The sequence below is a fragment of the Protopterus annectens genome, chromosome 7.part0 (genome assembly GCF_019279795.1).
Source record: "Protopterus annectens isolate FY-2018-M chromosome 7.part0, PAN1.0, whole genome shotgun sequence".
Taxonomy (NCBI): domain Eukaryota; kingdom Metazoa; phylum Chordata; order Ceratodontiformes; family Protopteridae; genus Protopterus; species Protopterus annectens.
Window position 1 is genome coordinate 1,653,697,819 of NC_056739.1, and position 20,862 is coordinate 1,653,718,680.

The 20,862-nt window shown below is 36.4% G+C and overlaps 1 protein-coding gene across 1 annotated transcript in view; it reads right to left on the reverse strand.

The window, feature by feature from the left end:
• SEMA3B (semaphorin 3B) overlaps window positions 1-20,862 on the reverse strand; it is an 898,347-nt gene that overhangs the window by 42,800 nt on the left and 834,685 nt on the right. The window contains exon 16 of the mRNA XM_044078181.1: window positions 3,243-3,298. Coding sequence (XP_043934116.1) covers window positions 3,243-3,298 — 56 coding nt within the window. The remainder of the gene's footprint in view (window positions 1-3,242; window positions 3,299-20,862) is intronic.

Here is a 20,862-nt window from a genome sequence, read left to right on the forward strand (position 1 = left end):
CAAGGATCCATCCTTGGACCCCTACTCTTCTCTATTTTCACCAATAATCTAGCCTCTGCCACCAAACATGGCACACTCATACAATATGCAGATGACTCAACCATCATTTGCTCAGCCCAGTCCCTACCTGAACTGCAAAAGGTCACACAGGATGCCTTTTCGTCTGCTGAAACTTGGCTATCCGATGCCCAGTTAATACTCAACCCAAACAAAACTAAACTCCTCATCTTTGAACTCACCAAACATGCTCAAAACAACTCTCACTTTAACATCACAGCAAAAGACAACACCACTATCCACCCAACAGATCACACCAAATTGCTAGGAGTTGAAATAAACAACAATATCAAATTTGACATTCACATATCCATGACCATAAGCAAAGTCCACCAAAAACTAGGAGTCTTATACAGAAATAAGCAACTCCTCACCAAAGCAGCTAGGATTTCAGTTGCAAATTTGCACCTTATCTCCACCCTACTTTATGCCTCTCCAATATATACCAACCTAAGGCAATGCAATCTAAATAAACTCGAGACGTGCTACACCAAAATTGCCAAATTCGCCACCGGGGCATCCTACCACAGTCACCACTGTCTCTCAGTTACTGAACTAGGCTGGCTAGAACTCCCTCACCTCCTTCAATGGCATCAACTTGCACTCGCCCACAAACTGGTTAACCATCCTCTAAGGGTCCCATCCCTCCAGTATCTACTCCAACCCTATCTCACCACCAGACCACTACGATCCAGCAACAAAAATCAATTACAGGTTACTAGAGCCAGTAACACTGCTGGAGAAGCACTATTCTCCAGTGCTATAGCCAAATTATGGAACACCCTCCCTCCCACAATAACCTCTCTACCATCATGCACCCACTTCAAAGCTTTACTTAAAGCGCACCTAAAAACATGCTGGTTATGCCCTTGTAACTCTCCCCTCTAACTTCTCTCACTCCATCTACCTTCTACCTCTCTTCCACCCCACAAACTACCTTTGATTACAGCAAGCTCTGATACTTCCATGCCTATCTACTTATTATATGGCAGTAACGTCTTATTGTAACAATTGTTAATATTTGCTATGACTTCTTGGATAGAACAGATACTAGTTATCTACTGAATGTACTATGTTCTTCATCTGTAACTATGTTTGTAATATTTTAATTGCTAGGATTCTTCATCTGTAACTATGTCTGTAATATTTTAATTTGTGGAGCTTTTCTCCCCGGGCTGAAAATAGACCTGTGTCCAGTCGGACATTCCCAGTCAACAAATGTAAATAAATGAATAAATAAATAGATAAAATGTGAGAGCTCTCCAAAAAGTGGAGCAGTTAAGAGGTATGATGCAGGGGTCACAGCTTTCTCTGAACCCTATATTTAAAGACAATCGGCAAGATCTCCATAGAGAGTAGCAGGCTCTGTCACCATAAATCTGTAAAAGCATGAGGAGGAAAGAAGCATTTCAGGGTGGGTGATAAATATAAAAAAATATATGTATAGTCTCTGTTAGAAAGTAAGTAATAGGAGACTGGAAGAATGAGCCTTGAAGGAAGAAGGCTGGATAAGCACCTCAAAAACTCCAAAGAGTCCTTGTTGGGAAACATGTTTAAATAAAGATGCATGAGAAAAACAGATGCACTTCAATGGTATAATGTAAGCAGCCCAGAGAAAATACAAGGATATACAGCTTCATAGAAATACTGGTGGTCTGGTACAGTACACATCCTAAAAAATGCTATGGAAAATATAGTGACTTGAATTCAAGAATGGCAGGGCTCACAGTCTGCGTTTTTTTTTTTTTTTTCCTGTGGTGCTAAAGTGATAAGTAATGAGTCCTACTGTATCTAGTAATTACAGGTAACTGCACTGACTGCAAATAGGAAAAAAACATAATTCTATCATGCACAGTACACAATTAATGGCAAGGCAACTACAATAAGCTGTCCTGGAGTTCTAATGCATTTGTTCTCACTGATTGCATAAATAAGAACTCATTTGTAGGAGAATAATAACATTGTTATCCTATTACTGTTACATACAGGTTTTTACAAATTGCTCTAATGCTGTGTATGATTATTTAATAAGAACAATGATGCATGAAAGGAAGGCATGTTGGATAATACTTTATCGCTAATAAACTCCTAGTAAACACCTGTGGCACTGTACTTCACCATTTTGTTGACCACACATCAGTAATGCTTTAGTTCAGCTCATATGTAAATCCGCATGTATCACTGATTTTAACTATTTTCTACTCAGTTAACTAGTGCTAAAAGTAACTGCAATATTTCCTTTCCCCATCTCACAACCAAACTCCATATGAACTGCAGGAGGCAATTCTGGGTTCACTGCAGGTGCTGAGAACAGCACCACTGGCAAACAGTGAAGACTAAAGTAATATTAATTTTTTGAACTCTATCTGTATCCTGACTTGGGAATAAGGTCCATTCCTGTCACAGTATTAGAAATCCTAAATGCTTGGAGAAATTAAAAAAATAAATAAATAAGCTGCATACTGATGACTGAGAGCCTGTATACTGAAAAGCCCTATACTGTGGTAAGACTGTTGCAGTGGTGATTGTGCAAACAGTACTACATCCATATTGTTGAAAAACACTGGAAGCATGAACACAAATAGTTACCAAAAATGAAAAAGCTCTGACCACATGGGATCACCCAATATCAACAGCAAAGAAAGTAGAAGATGAAATCAAAAATTCTAGGAAAAGAAAAATGGACAAAAGTAACATTAATCAAAGAAATAGCCACATCCAGCTATTACAGTGTCCTATGCTTTGAGGGACATAAAATACTGTGATATGTAAGTAGAAGCTACAGTAATATACAAAAAGATAGCTCCAATATCCATATGAGCAGCAGGACTAATGAAAAAACATTTCTAATCTTATTTAAATATGGTACATTAATACCTGCGACCACATATGCATTGCAGAAGGAGGCATTTCTGGGTAGGGAGGTGCTGAAAAGAGCACTCTTGGCAAACATCAAAGACTCCAGTCATGAATTATAACCGTGCCCCAATATATAAATAGGGCCAATTCCTTTCAGGTTATTAAAAACCCTAAAGATTTGGAGCCATTTAGGAATATATTGTGTGATACCATCTGCACACATAGATTGGGCAGTTTTTTTATTTATCTCTTATCTCATTTCTGAGGTCCTGTCTGTCAAGCAAAGATCAATCAGTATATGGCATACCACAGCAGCTTCAACTCACCTCCTGAACATAGGGTATTGGGGTCTCCATTTCTTATGTCCTGCCGCCTAAATCGTCTGTTACCAAATAAAAATAAAAATTAAATTAATTTAGAGATTTTTTTGGTCATACTAATGCAAATAAATAAATAATAATAATAATAATAATAATAATAATAATAATAACAACTCAGTTATTGCATATCAGATGTGTATATAGAAAGTTATTTGTAGTAATGAACAGTACTGCTGTGTTTTTCACTTCATCACATACAAACAAGAATAAATGATGGCTACAGCTGTTGTCTCATGCACATCAGAAAGTGACATGTCTTTACCATTTGTTGTAATTTGCAACCATAGACATGTATTAGTCCAGCATGTGTTGTATAGTGATGGAAATGTTACACAGTGATATAATTACAGTCAAAATACATCAACGTATGGTTGTCACTATACATGTCCAGTGGCACATTCAGTAATATTTGTGTTACTCACAGGATTGTACTGGAAATACCTATCTATACTTGTGCGGCAGGTGTATTGAAGTACTCTGCTATTGTAATGTATACTGTGAGAGTGATCAAAAGTAATAAATTACATCCATGTGACTGATGTTAGGACACACATATAGGTTAAAGAGTTGTAAAGCTGTCATTGCCATATGTGTATGAAGGAAACAATGTTAACTTTTTAGGGCAGTGTACATGCCTATGATGAAGTGGACATTTTGTGATGAATCATGGTCACCTGTGCAATCATATGACTAATATTATTAAGTGATGAAAAAAGAGCTTTTGTCAAGCATCCTGCATATTGTAAATGTTAGAATGTTAGTAACTGTATATGCCTGCTGTGTATGTATATAGCAAAATGCAGAAGGACCTGACACATAGTACAGCTGTGTCACATTGAACAGGATACAAACAGAATAATGATCTGATATGCACATTACCATTAGTCACACTACAGCAGATGTGATATATGTACATACAGAATGAGTCATTTTAATGTTGGATATCTAAGCATGCACATAAGCCAAGGTATATTCAAGTGCAGTCAGCCCATTGGTAAAATAATTGTATTTCTGAATGTCATGACATATATCAATTTGCATAAGTTGTAATTTTGTGTACATTACAAATGGATGGGTAGCCCACATAAGACATGGGTACAATCAAAGTGCATACCATCATTATGCTGTTAATAAATATAGCAAATATCAAACTATCATTATTTGTGACTATTATGCATTTGTGCTACTGTAATCAGTGATATGATGTATGTCATAGTTGGTGCAAGTGCCAAACCTGACATGTTGACTTGATAAGCATATTAAAGTACTGATGTGAATACAATATATTTTAATGGATATCTAGCCCTGATGTGAGCCTTGTTAAAAACAATAGTAAGAGCTTCATGACACTACAGTAGCATACAGCACACCCAGGTGAAGCATTAACACGTATTAATAATTCACCTATTAGATTTAATTGCACGTACAAGTGTACACTGACCTGTGATAAATGTTGTTATCCTCTGCCCATAGGTCACTAACTCCATTGCACAGATGTTGGCATAGCCGACATAATAGAGACTAATTCAAGTAAGCCTTGACAAAGAACCATAAATGACAACACGTATCTTGTGAAATTCATTAAAGGTCTGTTTGCTAAAAGGGTTGCATATACTAAATCTTTATGCTAGGCATATTCACAAGGAATTACATCAGATGCTACCATTGCATCAAGTAAACAACACAACCACACAAGAAAGTCACTTAATACGGGCCCACTGACACATTCTGATGATTTTACAGCATGCCATGGAGACATGTTTTATAAGCCCTCATGTCCATTAAAGTTCTACAGTGTGAACAAAAGAATCACATCATTACATAAATATTTGTATGAAGACACGCAATAATAGCAGTATTATTTGGAAAATAAGTAATGCTTGTGATCAGTCACTGGCATACTTAGCATTTGCATCTTACCAGACTCAAACACATGCCAAGGCAGATCTCAGAAATGTGTATATCAACAACTGATGCCACAGAAATAGGCATATCAGTTGCGTCACAAAAAACACCATTGAAGGGATACATCAGTCTCCTGTTGTAATAGGAATGGATTCCCTAAATTGGAGTGTGAGACCTTAAAAAATATGAGTGTCTGACTGTGCCACAAGAATTTTCTTTGCCTAAGCTACACTTGTCTGAGGAAGTTACCTGACACACTCTACAGAGCTGTGTATTGATTGTGTCTGCCACAGGAGATAGTAACAGAGCTTGTCACAAACTCAGAAATCAAAGAGTGAAGTAAGAAAGGACTTTTGATAGTAATTGTTACACTATTAATTTGTCAGACTGATGAAAAGGAAGTACCTATGTTGATGTTCACCAGTCTGTGAACAAGGAAGTACCTATGCCGATGTTCACCAGTCTGTGAACAGTGTAATAACAATGCTGCATGGCCAAGCCAGTCTTTTCCAGCCACATTGTTTTGTACACACACAGTTCTGAATACAAAGCACACTCCATCTGTGTAGATACACTATACAATTCAGTACTCACTGCATGTGCCACAGGAGAACTCACACCACAAGAATCCCAGTACATCTGCTTCACTGGCATGAAATACCCAAATGAATTGAAATTTTTTGTCTAATATAAAAATGGATATAAATAACTTTATGTAGTGGTGTTTGTGTCATGTCAGTTCACTCATGTAATATTGGCCTTTGCTAGAACTGAACAGTGCCTATGTGAGTCCACAGGCTAAAGAAATGTGTATGAATCACATGCACCACGGTGGATATCTTACCACAACTGTGAGACTCCACCTATATGAAGTCATTACATCCTATGACTGTGTTGCAAATCAGTTGTTTGAGGTAAAAGGAAAGGAGGAGGCCTCTCTCACTGTAACTGTACACATTATAAATGTGAAGGATGTCATTCATACATAACAGTATACTGGCACACAATGATTGTAGTCGCTCACTATGGGTTTTGAACAGCTACCACAGAAGCTATGTGATAGTGTGAGAATAAATGCACCATAGGAGAAGTTGTATTGCAATTGTGAACTATTTGTGTATTTGAAGACACTACATCATATTATTGCTGCATGGCATATGTGTGCCTGTAATTTGGCTAAAACAGTGGTGCGATATGTTTCAATATGACATGATGTTAGGTGTACCCAAACACACACATGATGTATAATGCAGTTGTCACTACAATGGTAGACTCCCAATCATGCACAATGTGCAGATAATCATGGATTTGAACTCATGGCTTACTAAGATAGCAACATACAGAACATTATCTAGAAGGGAAAGCTTAGTATTACTATTAGAAAATGCAAATTTATCTTTAAAAGGAATTTCTTTAAACATTAATGGATTGAATAATCCGTGTAAAAGGGCAAGCCTAATAAGATACATTAATCTACACAAGGCCAATCTAGTCTTCCTGCAAGAAACCCATCTCTTGAAAAAAGATATTGATAAACTAGCCACTAATAAGTATACAGTACTGGTTAGTTCAGAGCACACTCAGAAAAAAAGAGGAGTGGCTATTTTATGGAATAAAAGTATGCCCATTCCTAAAACCATTAAGTCTTATCAGGATGACAAAGGAATGTTTTGTATGGTTACAATACAAATTAATGGGAAGACTTACACTTTAATTAATGTATATTGGATACCTGGAATTGGTATTAATACAGTGAAACATCATATTGATAAGATCATATCATTCTCTGTAGGGATATTATTTTAGCTGGTGATTTTAATTGTATACTACATGAAAGTGATACTACCACTATAAAGAAAAGAAGAATTACATCTAATGCAAAACATTTAAATGATTTTGCTAATTCTTATCATTTGAATGATATTAATAATCAGATAGAGTCAAAATCATTACCATACACCTTTTTTCTAACAGATACAAAACTTATTCAAAAATAGATAGGGTCTTTATTTCTAACCAGATGGTAACAGATTTAATTAATTCCAAAATCATTTCATGTCCTATATCTGATCATAACTCAATTGTTTTTGAATTCATGATAAAAAATATTCATAATGTTCAGATCAAAAGGATACCAGCATACTTAACTCAGCTAAAAGACTATAAAGAATATATACTTTCAGAAGTACAACATTTTCTAGACATAAATAATACTCCTGAAGTCTCCATTGTCTATGTTTGGGATGCCTTAAAATCATATCTATATGGACAAAGTATCAGATGGTATAATAACAAAAGGAAATCTTGGGATAAGGAATTGTTAGATATTCAAAGTAAACTAGACTCTTATAAACATAATAATAAAGAAAATATTATGGACAAGAAAGTTATTGAAGAAATAAACAAACTAAATGAGAAATACAAAGAAATTTTAACTCATAAAGTTAAAATAACTTTAGAAATACAAGTTTTTGTTTTATTCAATAAGCCCCAAATACTTACATAGACTTAAAAATAAAACAAAAAGATTGAATAAACAAAACCATATCAAAGAAATCTTTTCTCTAAGGAAAAAGAAGAATGTTTCTAGTATACCAGAAATACTGGATGAATTTAGAAATCACTTTCACAAGATTAACCATAACAACATTAACATGGAACCTAAAGATAAAATAAAGGAGTTTATAACCACAAACATGAATAAAAGGCTTAATAAACAACAGATTAAACTATTGGACAAGAGTATTTCATATACAGAAGTTATTACACAAATAAATAAGCTTAAATCAAACAAAGCACCGGGTAATGATGGTATTATACCAGAGATATATAAAATCCTTTCTAAAACTACATATTCATTAATACATAAGGTTTTATTCTGGCCCAAACTGAGTTAATAACCCCCATCTTGGCAATATACATTTATTTCACCAATTTTAAAACCTAATAAAGATCCAACTAGATGTTCTTCATATCGACCCATCTCATTACTTAATGTTGATTATAAAATGTTTATGAGTATTTTTGCTGATAGATTGAAGACAATTATCCCGGCATTATAGACATAGATCAGACGGGCTTCATTGTAAATAGAAATACTTTTGATAATATAAGAAGAACTTTAACATTAATTGATTTTGCAAATAGGAAAAAGAAAGATTTAACACTTATTAGTCTTGATATAGGTTCAGCATTTGATTCAGTAAGTTGGGACTATCTGTTTACCTTACTGAAATGCACAAATTTCTCTGATGCATTTGTAAATTTAATTGAGCATTTATACAAAGGAACGCTGGCTTATATTAAGGTAGGAACATATGTTTCACAAAAATACCCATTCTTAAAGGTACAAAGCAAGGATGTCCACTTTCTCCACTATTATTCACTTTAGTAATGGAGCCTTGGGCTAATTTGATTAGAAACAGTACTGACATAGAGGGTTTTGAAATAGAAGAAAATACAACATCAAAAATTCAACTTTTGCAGATGATGTTCTAATTACATCAGCAGGATCTAATTCTTCTATGCAGTCTTTATTTGATAAAATGATGAATTTTAAAAGTATTTCTGGTTTAATATTCAATGAAGAAAAAACTAAAATACTACCTATATATACACGAAAAATACTCTCATTAGTGATTTTACTAAATATGTACCCAACTCAGGTCAGATAACTTATTTAGGTATAATACTATCTAAAGATATTAAATCTATTATATATAATAACTATAATACCTGTTTTCTTAATATACAAAATCTTTTTAATACCTGGAATAATATGTTTTTACTATGGAGGAGAGACTTACAATTATTAAAATGATAATATTCCCCAAGATTTTATACTTAATACAATCAATAATACTTTCACCTACAAAAATAACTATCAAGAAACTGAATACACTAATGTTAAATTTCTTATGGGCACCTAATAGACCTAGGATTGCATTAAAGAAACATACTAATAGCTGGTCTCAAGGGGGTATTTCTTTTCCAGACTTTAATTTATATATTATCTCTTCTATTATAAAAGTTATTACTTTATTAATAGATCGGTCATATGTCGCAAAATGGAAAGATTATTGGGAGCTAATTAGTATGCACTTCATGAAAATCTCCTTAACACATAAAAATATGATTATAAATAACTCCATGTTTTGGTTGCTAAAGGAATTTTGTACTTCACCTATTACACCTAAACATATGGTCTGTTATCCATTAAATATTATTATTAGTTATCGTAACTTTATATTCATGCAACCTAAGTATAGGGAATGGAATTTTATTGTATTCCCTATAATTTATACTCAGGGTATGCTTATGTCATCTACTTCTGAAGGAGCTCATTTAGCTATAGATACTAATCTAAAGTACTGGTATCAGCTGATATCTGATAATAAAGTTAAAAATCTAGATTTCTTAAAACAAGAATTTGATCTAAGAGAAACTTGCTGGTTAGAGGTTCAGATCTTTAGACAACATCTCATTGATAGAATAGATCTAATGTCTATAACAGTTAAAGAATCTATTCCAAAACTGATTGATTACTTGATAATAAATTTACAGCATAAAGTTTCTGATAAAGGTAAACTTTCATATATACATAAAATTATCAGACAAGAAACTTTTTACAATGTAGATTCATACTGGAATTATTTCACCTCTATTAATGGGGACCCACCAACTCAACAAGATAAACAATATATATTGGAATCTGCTTATAGAACTACATCTTCCATTGTCTGGAGACTTTATACATGGAAATTTTTACATAGATCTTTTATACACCTTTGATGATGAATAAAATTAATAATAAAGATAATCTATGTAAGAGATGTAATGTAGAAATTAATGCTGACTGGGCTCATATGTTTTATGACTGTATGAAGTTGAAAGAATACTGGAAGTCAATTAATGAATTTTGCAGGCTCTTTTACAGATAATTTCATTATTTCTAAGTCTCTTATATTATTCAACACACCTGTACCTCAATGTGTTAAAAAGATTAAGCTTCCCTTGTTATGGTCTATCCTAGCAGTGGCTAGGAAAATAATAACTAGAAATTGGATTTCAGATACACCTCCTTCGTTCAATGAATTTAAAAATGTTATGAATATAATGTGTCATATGGAAATAAGCACAATTAGAATGAGAACAACTAGAAAAACATCACATTTTATTGTATGGGATAATTTACAAAATTTGTTAAAAAAATTCTAATTTCAATAGCACAGTATTTTAGTTTAATTAATTGATCTGATTGTAGTGGATGTCTTTGTAAATACTTTAGTTGTTTTGTTGAATATTATAATAATACCTATTTTTAATTATTTGTATAAAATTGTTATGATATTTCTCTTATATGTTAAAACAATAAACTTGTTTTGAAGAAAAGAAAATGCAAATTTCACCAAATGGCGTCATTAGTATTAAGCAAAGCATTTTTATGTTTTTGTAAGAGGAATCCTCAGCTATACAGGCACATAGCAGATAGATGGGTGAGGAAGTTGTTACCTATATGCACATTCACAGACACAATGAGTCTAATGAGTAATGGCTGGACTTTAATTGACTATGTAAAATCGCAACTACAGAACATTGCCTGAACTACACGAATCACATAACATGTTGTTTTACAATTGTGACAGTGCTCATTTGAAGGGATGACATCATCATTGTTTAATAGGGTGATGGTTCTGCTAAAAAGGAAATAACATGGTGGAAAATCCCAGTAACACATCTTTGAAGCCTTTTCTACACAACACAAGAGAGAATCATCCATTCACAGTTGGCAATCAGTGCATGATTCAAACCACCTAACTATCTAGTTGCACAGTTTAGAAAGCACCGTATCAGCAGCCAGCACCACAGGAGAAGTCATATTACAACTTTGTGATGAGTGCAGCTTTGAAAGCATTATATAATCAGTGTAGTTCCAAAACTGGGTTTTGCCTAAGGATACTAGAAATTTATAGGGAAGCCCTCTGCCACTGAATGTATAGTGGAAGTGTACATAACAGAAGTTGTGATTGAACTAATTGTAAGCAATGCTGGATTTGAACCACAAACGTATCTAGTCATGCAATCTACAGAACACTGTATTAACTGTAAGTGTCATGAGAGAAGTATGTCTTTTATAGTGAGAGATTACACTTATGAAATGATGACCTCATCAGTGTGGTGCAGAGAAGACGTTTGTGTCAAAAATGGGATAAATGAATGGCAGGAATTCATCTGCTAGCTTAAATGTTTCTTCTAAGTGGAAGTGGACACAGCACATCTGTTATTGAAATCATACCTACCTGACATTTGAGATATGCACACACAGTTCACCACTGTCAGATCTGAACCACCAACTTATCTACCTAAACAATCTAGAAAACACAGTATTAACCACAAGCATCACAGCAGAAGTCTGACTTTTATAGTCGACAGTGCACTTGTAATGACCTCATCAGTGTAGTACAGAGAAAATATTTGTGGTAAAAGTGGGATAAAGTAATGAAGGATTTCTCTGCCAGTTTTAATGGTTCTCCTAAATGAAAGTGGACACAGCACACCTGGTGGTGAACTCAGACTTACTTGATACTAGACACACACACACACACACACACACACACACACACACACACACACACACACACATACACAAATTCACTGCTGTCAGATCTCAACATCCCACCTACTTACACAATCTAGAGAACACAGTATTAACTGCATGGGTCACAGGAGAATTCTGACTTTTACACTGAGAAAGTACACTTATGAAAGAAAGGATGACCTTATCAGTGTGTTGCAGAGATGCTAGTGTGCATCACCGGTTTGGGGGAAAAGGCATGTGTGTCTATAGGCAGGCAAGGTGCTGATTACAATTACATACTGCTCACATATCTCATCTATGCTGTCATTCAGGTGCATTGTGATTATGAGAGTGACATGTACCTGTTTTACATGGTGGTGTTTTTATGACAATTGCACTTGTGAAACAGCAGACTGACAACCAAGTATTCATGATTGCTTAGCTCATGATGACTGTATGCAAACAGTAATCATTTGTTGTGTCATTATTTATTGTACTTGCATATGCCTGGACAATGTGCAGTACAAATACAAACAGACAGATAAAAATATGGCAATGCACTGTTGAAAACCAATGTTCATGTATGTGTGAAAAGGTTTCATACCTTTGCACACCATTTCTCATTGTAAGTGTTTGAGTGCAGACATAACTTTACATAATGAAGTGTTCAGTCAACATCAGAGTAAAAACCACGTCTTGATTACAGCAGTCCATTACTACATACAGAAGTAATACAAACCACTAACAATACTTTTATTTTTTCAAAATCTCTTCCTGAAGTGCTCCACTGATAAGCTCATTTGTGCTGCTTGTGGCAAAGTATTAATGCATGCATAATGATATAGTGAGGTGTTGAACTTAGAACGGGAATTAACAGTAGTCAATGGTACCTACTGAAAATCTTCTTACAAGTAATGAGTGCAGACAAGACAGAAAGGTCTGACTGTGATGAAATACAGATCAGACATGTTATGTTAATGTTTTGTGTCATGATTTCCACATTAATCATGATATCTTTAGTACATTACGCATTATATGGATGATAAAAGTGTTATATTTACACAGACCTTTTATCTGGTGACTGTGCATGAATTTGAGGCTTGTTGCAGTTGTCAAGCAATTGTATGTGTTTGCATGGCATGACTGAGTAATAAAATGTCAATCAATATATCAATGATAGACATGAATGCATCATAATTAATACTCTTCAGAGCATGAACTGACATGAAACCACATTGATGCTATCACCTTATGTGTGTATAGGTTCATAGGTAGATACTAGGCTATCAGCCCAAGGGCCTAAGTAAGCCTAGCCAACAAGGTTTCCTGGCTTACACCACCCAAGAAAGTTATTTTCTTGTGCATCTGTCGAGCAGAGCCACAGAAGTGGTCCCTGGGGTGTATTTCCTATTTCCCATCCACTCATCAAGATTTTTCTTGAAGAGTGCTAATGAGGAACTTTGCTTGACATAGACGGGTAACTTGTTCCAGAGTATGGGAAGTCTCTGGGACAGGAATATATCCCTCCAGCATGTCCTGTTTATTGTGGTGACAAGGTTTAGGTCCCTAGAGGGTGTAGCTCAGAGGGATTGGGATTTCTTTGGGTGTAGCATGTCCAACAGCTCTGGGTTTGACATAGCTTTATATGTTAGGCAGAGATCACCTCAGAGTAGGCGATATGCTATGGGTAAAGCTGGAGTTTGTTGAGACGGTCAGTGTAGGGCATCTGTTTGAAGCCAGTAATCCTCTTTGTGAGGTACTTCTGTGGCTTTTCCAGCTGCTGCAGATGTCTTGTGAGGTACATTCCAAAAGGGGCATTGTACTCTATAATGGGTCTAATGAGTGTCAAGAAGAGGAGAACAGTGCCCTTTTTTTTCCTGGATGAGAACCCTTTTGTGATGAGGTGTGCCATGCAGAAGGATTTCCTAACAACTGTGGCAATGTGATTATCAAAGGAGACTACTGTCCACCTGGGTCCCAAGGTTTCTTATCACACATTCAGCATTAAGTAGACTGACGCCTATGTGGTAGTTCATGGGTACAGAGTTTTTGCCAAAGGGGATGACAACGCACTTTTTGGAACTGAGCTTGAGGCTATGGCTCTGACACCAGGCATTGGTCTCAATGAGGACCTTCTGTAGGATGTCCACATCATTTGGGGACACAACTATGGCTCCTAGTTTGCAGTCATCTGTGAACTTCGTTAACCAAAGGCCTTCTGTGCTAGCCTGTACTTCAGAGAAGTAGATACTAAACAGGAGAGGTCCCAGGACTGAACCCTGTGGTACTTCACTTGTCACTGGTTTGAAGTCAGATTTGGAGTCTGCAACATTTACAGTGTGGGTTCTGTCAGTGAGGCAGTTGGCAACCCATCTTGTGATGTAGGGATTTACACCTAGTTTAGTGAGTTTAGCTATAATTCCAGAATGGGGAATGGTGTTGAAAGCTTTGGCAAGGTCAAGATAAGTTGTGTGAACCACCTTACCCTCATCTATAGCTTTGGTGACTGCCTTAAAGAAGTCGATCAGGTTCAGGGGGCATGATCTGCCTTTCACAAACCAGAACTGGGTGGGGTCTAGAGTTTGGAGATTACTAATGTCTTTGTTTATGAGTTCCATGATGATACATTCCATGGCCTTACAGACCAGGCTCATCAGGCTAATAGAGCGATCGTCCCCAGGATCAGTGGTGGCTCCCCCTTTGTGGAGTGGGAAAACTGTTACTGTGTGCCATTCAGTGGGCACAAAACCTGACGTGAGGCTATGATTGAACATGGTGCTTAGGTGGGGAGCCAGTTCATTCTGAAGTTCATGTAAAACGCAGCTTGGGATGTTGTCCGGTCCCATGGATGTTGTGTTTTTGGCTTTAGAGTGTGCAGCTTTTACCTGCATAGTTGTAATTACAGGGACTCTGCATTCTTCCTGTATAGATATAGGCCCTTTAGGGGGTGAGAGAGGGGTAAAGTTAGCACTGAACCTATCTGCCAGGATGTTGGCAATATCAGTTGGTTCTGTAATATTTGTGCCGTTGTGCTGTAACTCAGAGCAGATCTGGGTGTTGCCATTGAGATTCTTGACATAGCTATAGAATGCTTTGTGGTTGTCCCTAGAATCAGTGGCAATTTTGTTTTCATAGCTAGCTTTGGAGGATCTTATAAGGGATCTCAGCTTTTTACTGAGGCTGACCAGGGAGCTCCTCCACTCATGGGATTTTACTCTCTTTTGCAACAATTTCTTCCTTCTCTTGTACAGTTTGTTTATGTCAGGGGACCACCAGATTGGCTTCCTTTTTTTGGAGGATAGCGTCTTGGTTCTGTTAGAGATAACACGATCCATGCACTCGTGTAAGTGTTTATAGAGTGCATTTGTATAGGATTCAGCAGTCATAACTGTATTGTCCATCTGCATGGGTGTCATGAAGTTCACCAATTCTGTCTTAAGAAGCATGAAGTTGGCTTTGGAGAAATTTTTTACCGTGGTTTTCTTAATGGGGGTGGGAGGATGGGGGCAGGATATGGATATCTAGGGTGATTGGCTTATGGTCGGATCTGACCAATGAGGAGTTGACTTCAGGTGTGGAACACTGGTCACTCATGTTGGTAATGACTAGGTCTAGGATATTGTTGCCCCTGGTATATTAGCAATATTGTCCAAATGAACCTATTGAAGTATGTTCATTAACACATAAAGCCTTGATTGTACCTAATGTTCTGCAATAACTTTTGGGAAAATATGAGCATTCTCTGAATGAATATGAAACACATGCGGGACCTAGCATGTTAATGCTGGTGGAAACCTGTACTATGGAAACATTAAAAAGCAAGGAAGTCTGTGTGCAGCATTCTTCTTTACAGTGCTTTCAACTGCAACATCTCATACGGTGTATATTGCGCTCTGCACTCTGTTGAAGACATGATACAAACTGTCTCCTCATACTATTGCCAGCCTGCCTCTGCATAGCACAGTGAGACTAAGCACAGTGGCGTGAAGGGCATCAGACTAATGTGGCCAAAGGCAAAAGATCACATTATTTTGCCAAAAGATGCTAATAGCAATCTTCCTCCCCTTAATGCCATTGCACAGTTCCTGACATTGTGCAAATGCTGACAACTCAAACTGATAACACAGATGGGGGTAGAGAGGTAGCTGGGGGGGAGGCAATACAATATTTAGGCAACAGCTACATGTAAAATTATCTTACAAAAACAGCCAATAGGAGTTTAACATAGTTCTTGATTAGAACACGTGATACTATGCAAAAATGAGTTTATAAATCTGAGCAATAACTCAGCACCCCACATGGAACTACTTCACAAAGTTAAAATCACACAATGGAAGGGACAGTGACAACTTACTGACACAAGGGAAAAAGTAGGCATTAGTCTTCTCGACAATAATGCTAATAGTAAAATCCCATAAGATAACCATTACATCCAGCAGCCATAATAAATATGCAACACTAGAAAGTGATGAGACAGAGTAGGTGAAGAGATACAGACAGATGGAGAGAGGGACATACCAAGAGTTTTGTTTATGGGACATTTAGGACCATCTTTGTGGTGATGTACTCTTAGGTGTTTTTTCAGTATTACTCTGTCATGCTCTGTACAATAATGTGTTTGTTCTAGGGATCAGCAGAGGTAGGACAATAGAAACAAGATTAAGACATAAGAAGGATAATGGTGGTCTAAAAGTCACCCTGCTGGGGATCGAATGTGTTTGCAAAGACTTTACTGAAGCACTATTCAAATGCTAGGCTTTACTTTTCTTAGTCCTGCTAGGTTCACAAAATATGGTAACCACAAAGATGTTGCACGGTAAAATGGAACTCAGAACAGCAACACAACCATCACCAAGACAGCTGTAAGATGCTAAAAGGCACACCAAAAAAAAAAAAAAAATTTGCAGTAAGAAACTGTTAGCTGAATATAAAAATACACAAAGGATCCAGAACCAGGTCCACTAATATAAAATCTTTTAATTGATCCAAGCACTTTTGTCCTTGTCTAAAGACTTCATCTGAGATATTAAAACACTTAAAGTGCAAGTCATTATATATAAGCCTATATCCAGTAAAAACATACCATTCATCAAGAAAATAACTCAAACTTTTAAAATGCAGTTTTACTATCTCTAATGAAGTACTTAGATAAGGGTGATACCCTATGTGCAAAGACATACAGCCTTGCCAGCAGGATTTGCATAATTAAAAGAACAAAGTTAGCTTGGCAAACACATGGCGATGATTACATCAAAAAGCAATGAAGGTGTGAAACATGGCATTGAGATTTATCCATGTGTGATGCTCAGACTATTTACACATGTTCCAATGTTGAACCTTTACGGTGTTTGTTATAACAATTGCTAGCTGTAAGTAAAATAGTATAAATTGTGACATATTGGGCTATTGGGACTTACACACTAGTAAAATTGAGTAGTACCATCTTAAACTTGAACTAATGCAAAAAAGAATGATAATATGTTAACCTTTGCTTATTACCTGTCAGTGCCCTTTTTAGGTATTATTTATTTATTTAGTTACATGTGTTTATCAGGAAAGCACGACTGGGCCAGAAGCCCATTTTCAGCAGAGGCCCAAGGAGAAAAGCTCCACAGAAATATAAGCAATACACAAAAATTAGATAGTACGAGAGTATACATACAGTAAGATGCAGAATATACGTGTTCTAGTTAGTCTATACAAAGTAGTATTCAATACAGTTTTCTAGTAGATACAGGTTCAAAAAGAAAAAAAAAACACAAGCATTTCAGTGAAGATCTCTGTGAGAAAAAATAAAGTTAGTGGTGTACATATTAAATAATAGTTATGACCAAATAACATTTCCTTTATATATATATATATATATATATATATATATATATATCTATATACATATACATATATATATATATATATATATATATATATATATATATATATATATATTTTTTTTTTTTTTCGAGTAGTAATAAACACTGAGGAGAGGGAGAAAATGAGGTAAGGAGTGACCAGTGTGTTGAGAGAGTAACAGATATCTTGTCAGTCAGGTTTGGCGCAGGAGCAATTCCAGTTCTTGGATAGATGTTCAAATAGTAGTTGCTTGAAAGTGGTAGATTCAGGTGTGTTTTGGAGGGTGTGGGGTAGAGAGTTCCATCATTTGGCTATTTGATTTGAGGATAGGGCTTTACCATGAGCACTGTTAGCTTTGTTTACTGTGAAAATGTTTCTGTCTGCAGATCTTAGACTTTGTGGGCATGAGTAGGGAACAAGTTCCTTGAAGGATGGGCAGCTGTCAGGATGGATGATGACATTGTGTGTGAATTTAAGTTGGTACAGACGAAAAAGATTAGGTAGCTCGAGCCAATTTAATTCATGTAGAGCAATACAATGGTGGGTTTGGTGGGGAAGACTGGCTGCAAAATGGACTACTTTGTTGTAGCAAGTGTCCAACTTGGTTAAGTCTGATTTTTTTTTTTAGGTTGGTAAAGAGAAGGAAGCCTATAGGAGCATAGAGAGGAGGAAGGTTCTGGATATGGCTAGTCTGGTATTGTCAGTGAGGAATGACTTGCTTTTATACAGTGAGCCAAGTTTGATGTCAACTTTCTTAACTGTGCTGGCTATGTGTTGGTCAAATCTGAGTTTGTTGTCAATTGTCACACCAAGGTATTTTGTACACTCAACTGGTTTGATGTGTTGTTTGCTGAGAGAATGGTGAAAGGAGAGGTGGTCAGTGATTGCTGGTAAATAGCATTAACTGCATCTTTTTGGGGTTGAGGATTAGTTGTGATTTACTTAGATATGTTTTTATATCATTAAAAGCTTATTGGGCTACTATTTGGAGGTCTGGTAAAGTATCTGCTGAGCAGATTAAAGTTGAATTGCCTGCATACTGAACTACTTTAGCATGTGTTGTAGATGAGGCTAGATCATTAGAGAAGATGGTGAAAAGAAGGGGTCCTAATGTGGACCCTTGGGGGACTCCAACTGAGACAGGCAGAAGTGGTGAGAGTTCGGATTTCCATCGTACTGCTTATTGTCTCAGAAAGATAGCTTAGGGAAGTCTTTGATAGGTTTAGTGAAGCAAGAGTACTAAGGAGTTTCTGATGGGAGATGATGTCAAAGGCTTTTGACATGTCTAAGAAGATTGATGCTACTTGCTGGTTTACATTTCTCAGATGGTTGATGGTGTTAGAGAAATTAATTAGGGCTGTTGTGGTGTGGTGTTTTGGTCTGAAACCATGTTGGGAGGGAGAGATAAGGTTGTGCGGTAACAGGTATTGTAGTAATTGAGTGTGGATACATTTTTCCAGAATTCTAACACAAGGGGAAAGGATGGCTATGGGTCTGTAATTGTTTAATTATGTTGGTATTCCTCCTTTATGTAGAGAGGTGATATAGGAAATTGTCCATAATTTTGAGACATATTTTTCTGGTATAGACCTATTTACCAGAATGGAGATTGGCAAAGCTATGGCATCAGCTGACAGTTTGAGGTACTCATTGGGGAGTTGGTCAGCTGCTAAGGAAGAAGGTTTTCAGTTTTTTCAGCATTGTTTTTATGGTGTTAGTTGGGATAGGTTTGAGGTCAAAAAAGTTGTTGTTAGTTTCCACATTAGGTGGAAGAGACAGAGGGGTGGAATTGTTCCCTGTAATTAAGGAGAGGATGATGTTTATAAAGTAGGTGCTGATTTGTGAGGCAATGCTCATGCTTTGGTTATTGGTTGTTGGCTCTGGGGTTGTAGCTTTACTTGGGTGGAGGAGTGAGTTAATTCCTTGCCAGAACATTTTGGGATTGTTTTCATATTTGTTTTGCATAGCTGTATAATATGTTATTTTGTCTGGTTTGAGTTGTTTTTTTTTTGTTTGATTGTGGAGCTGCTGGTATGCTAGCAGAGTTTTATTGTCTTTTGTTTTTTGGTATTGATACCAAGGTTTTGTTCCTTAGTTTTTGAAGTTTAATGCTTTCTGTTGATATCTAGGGAAATCTCTTATTTTTAACACAACATGTACGAGTTGGTGCTAAACTATTTAAAATAGCTAGAAATGTGTCACTGAAGTAAGTTAGAGCCTGGTCAATTTGGAGATGATGGAGTGGTGTTCAGTTGCATTTGTTTGTTTGTGTCTTTCGGATTTTCCCGGTTAGGGGTCGCCACAGCAAAACTCTGGTCCGCTAATGATTGGCAGTTGATTTTTACGTACCAGCTTGCCAGGCCTGATGCACAACCTTCAACGAAGGTACACCCATTCACGCATGTCTCCATGCAGAAGCCGCTCTAGCTGAGAATTGAACTGGACAATTTATTGAGCATATATATGAATGCTTCATTGGAGAAGTTTTTGGTATTTCATACGACTTTGTAAACTATGGTTCTGGGTGAGTTGAGCTGACGATGGATTAAGTAGGTAGGTCTATGGTCACTAAACTTATTTGGAAGGCGTCCGGAAAGATAGTCGTGGGTGGTACTGTTGATAAGTAACCAGTCTAAGATAGACTTTCTTTTGCTAAATTTATCTATTCAAGTAGGAAACTAAATTGTTTGGGAGAAACCATGTAGATTTATCACCAATGCAAGTGTTCCAGTCTAAGTTGAAGTCACCTGTAATAATGGTTTCATGGGTGTAGGTTGAGGTTGTACAGGCTATGAGTTTCTCAATGGCAGTGGGAGTATTATTGGGAGGTATGTAAGTGGCTATTATGGTAATATTTTTCTTTGGGTTGATTCTGAGCAGTTTTTACTAGAACTTCAAAGTTGTTATCATAAGGGTATTTGATGGGTAGGTAGTCTATGCTTAGGTTATCTTTGTAGAAGATTGCAACCCCACCACTCTTCTTCCTGATCCTGTCTAACCTGTTTATGCTATAACCTTGTGGGAGTATGTCTGGGTCTCTTATATGGGGTTTTAGCCATGTTTCTACTGCTATAAAAATGGCTGGTGGGTATTGTGCAATGACTGCATGAAAGTCTGTGATCTTGTTAACTAGGCTTCTAAGGTTCATGTTAAGAATGTGAAGGTTTTTAGTTCTAATGCGAGGAAGGAGTGGAATGGTAGCCTGATGGTATGCTGTGCAGTATGTGTCATGAG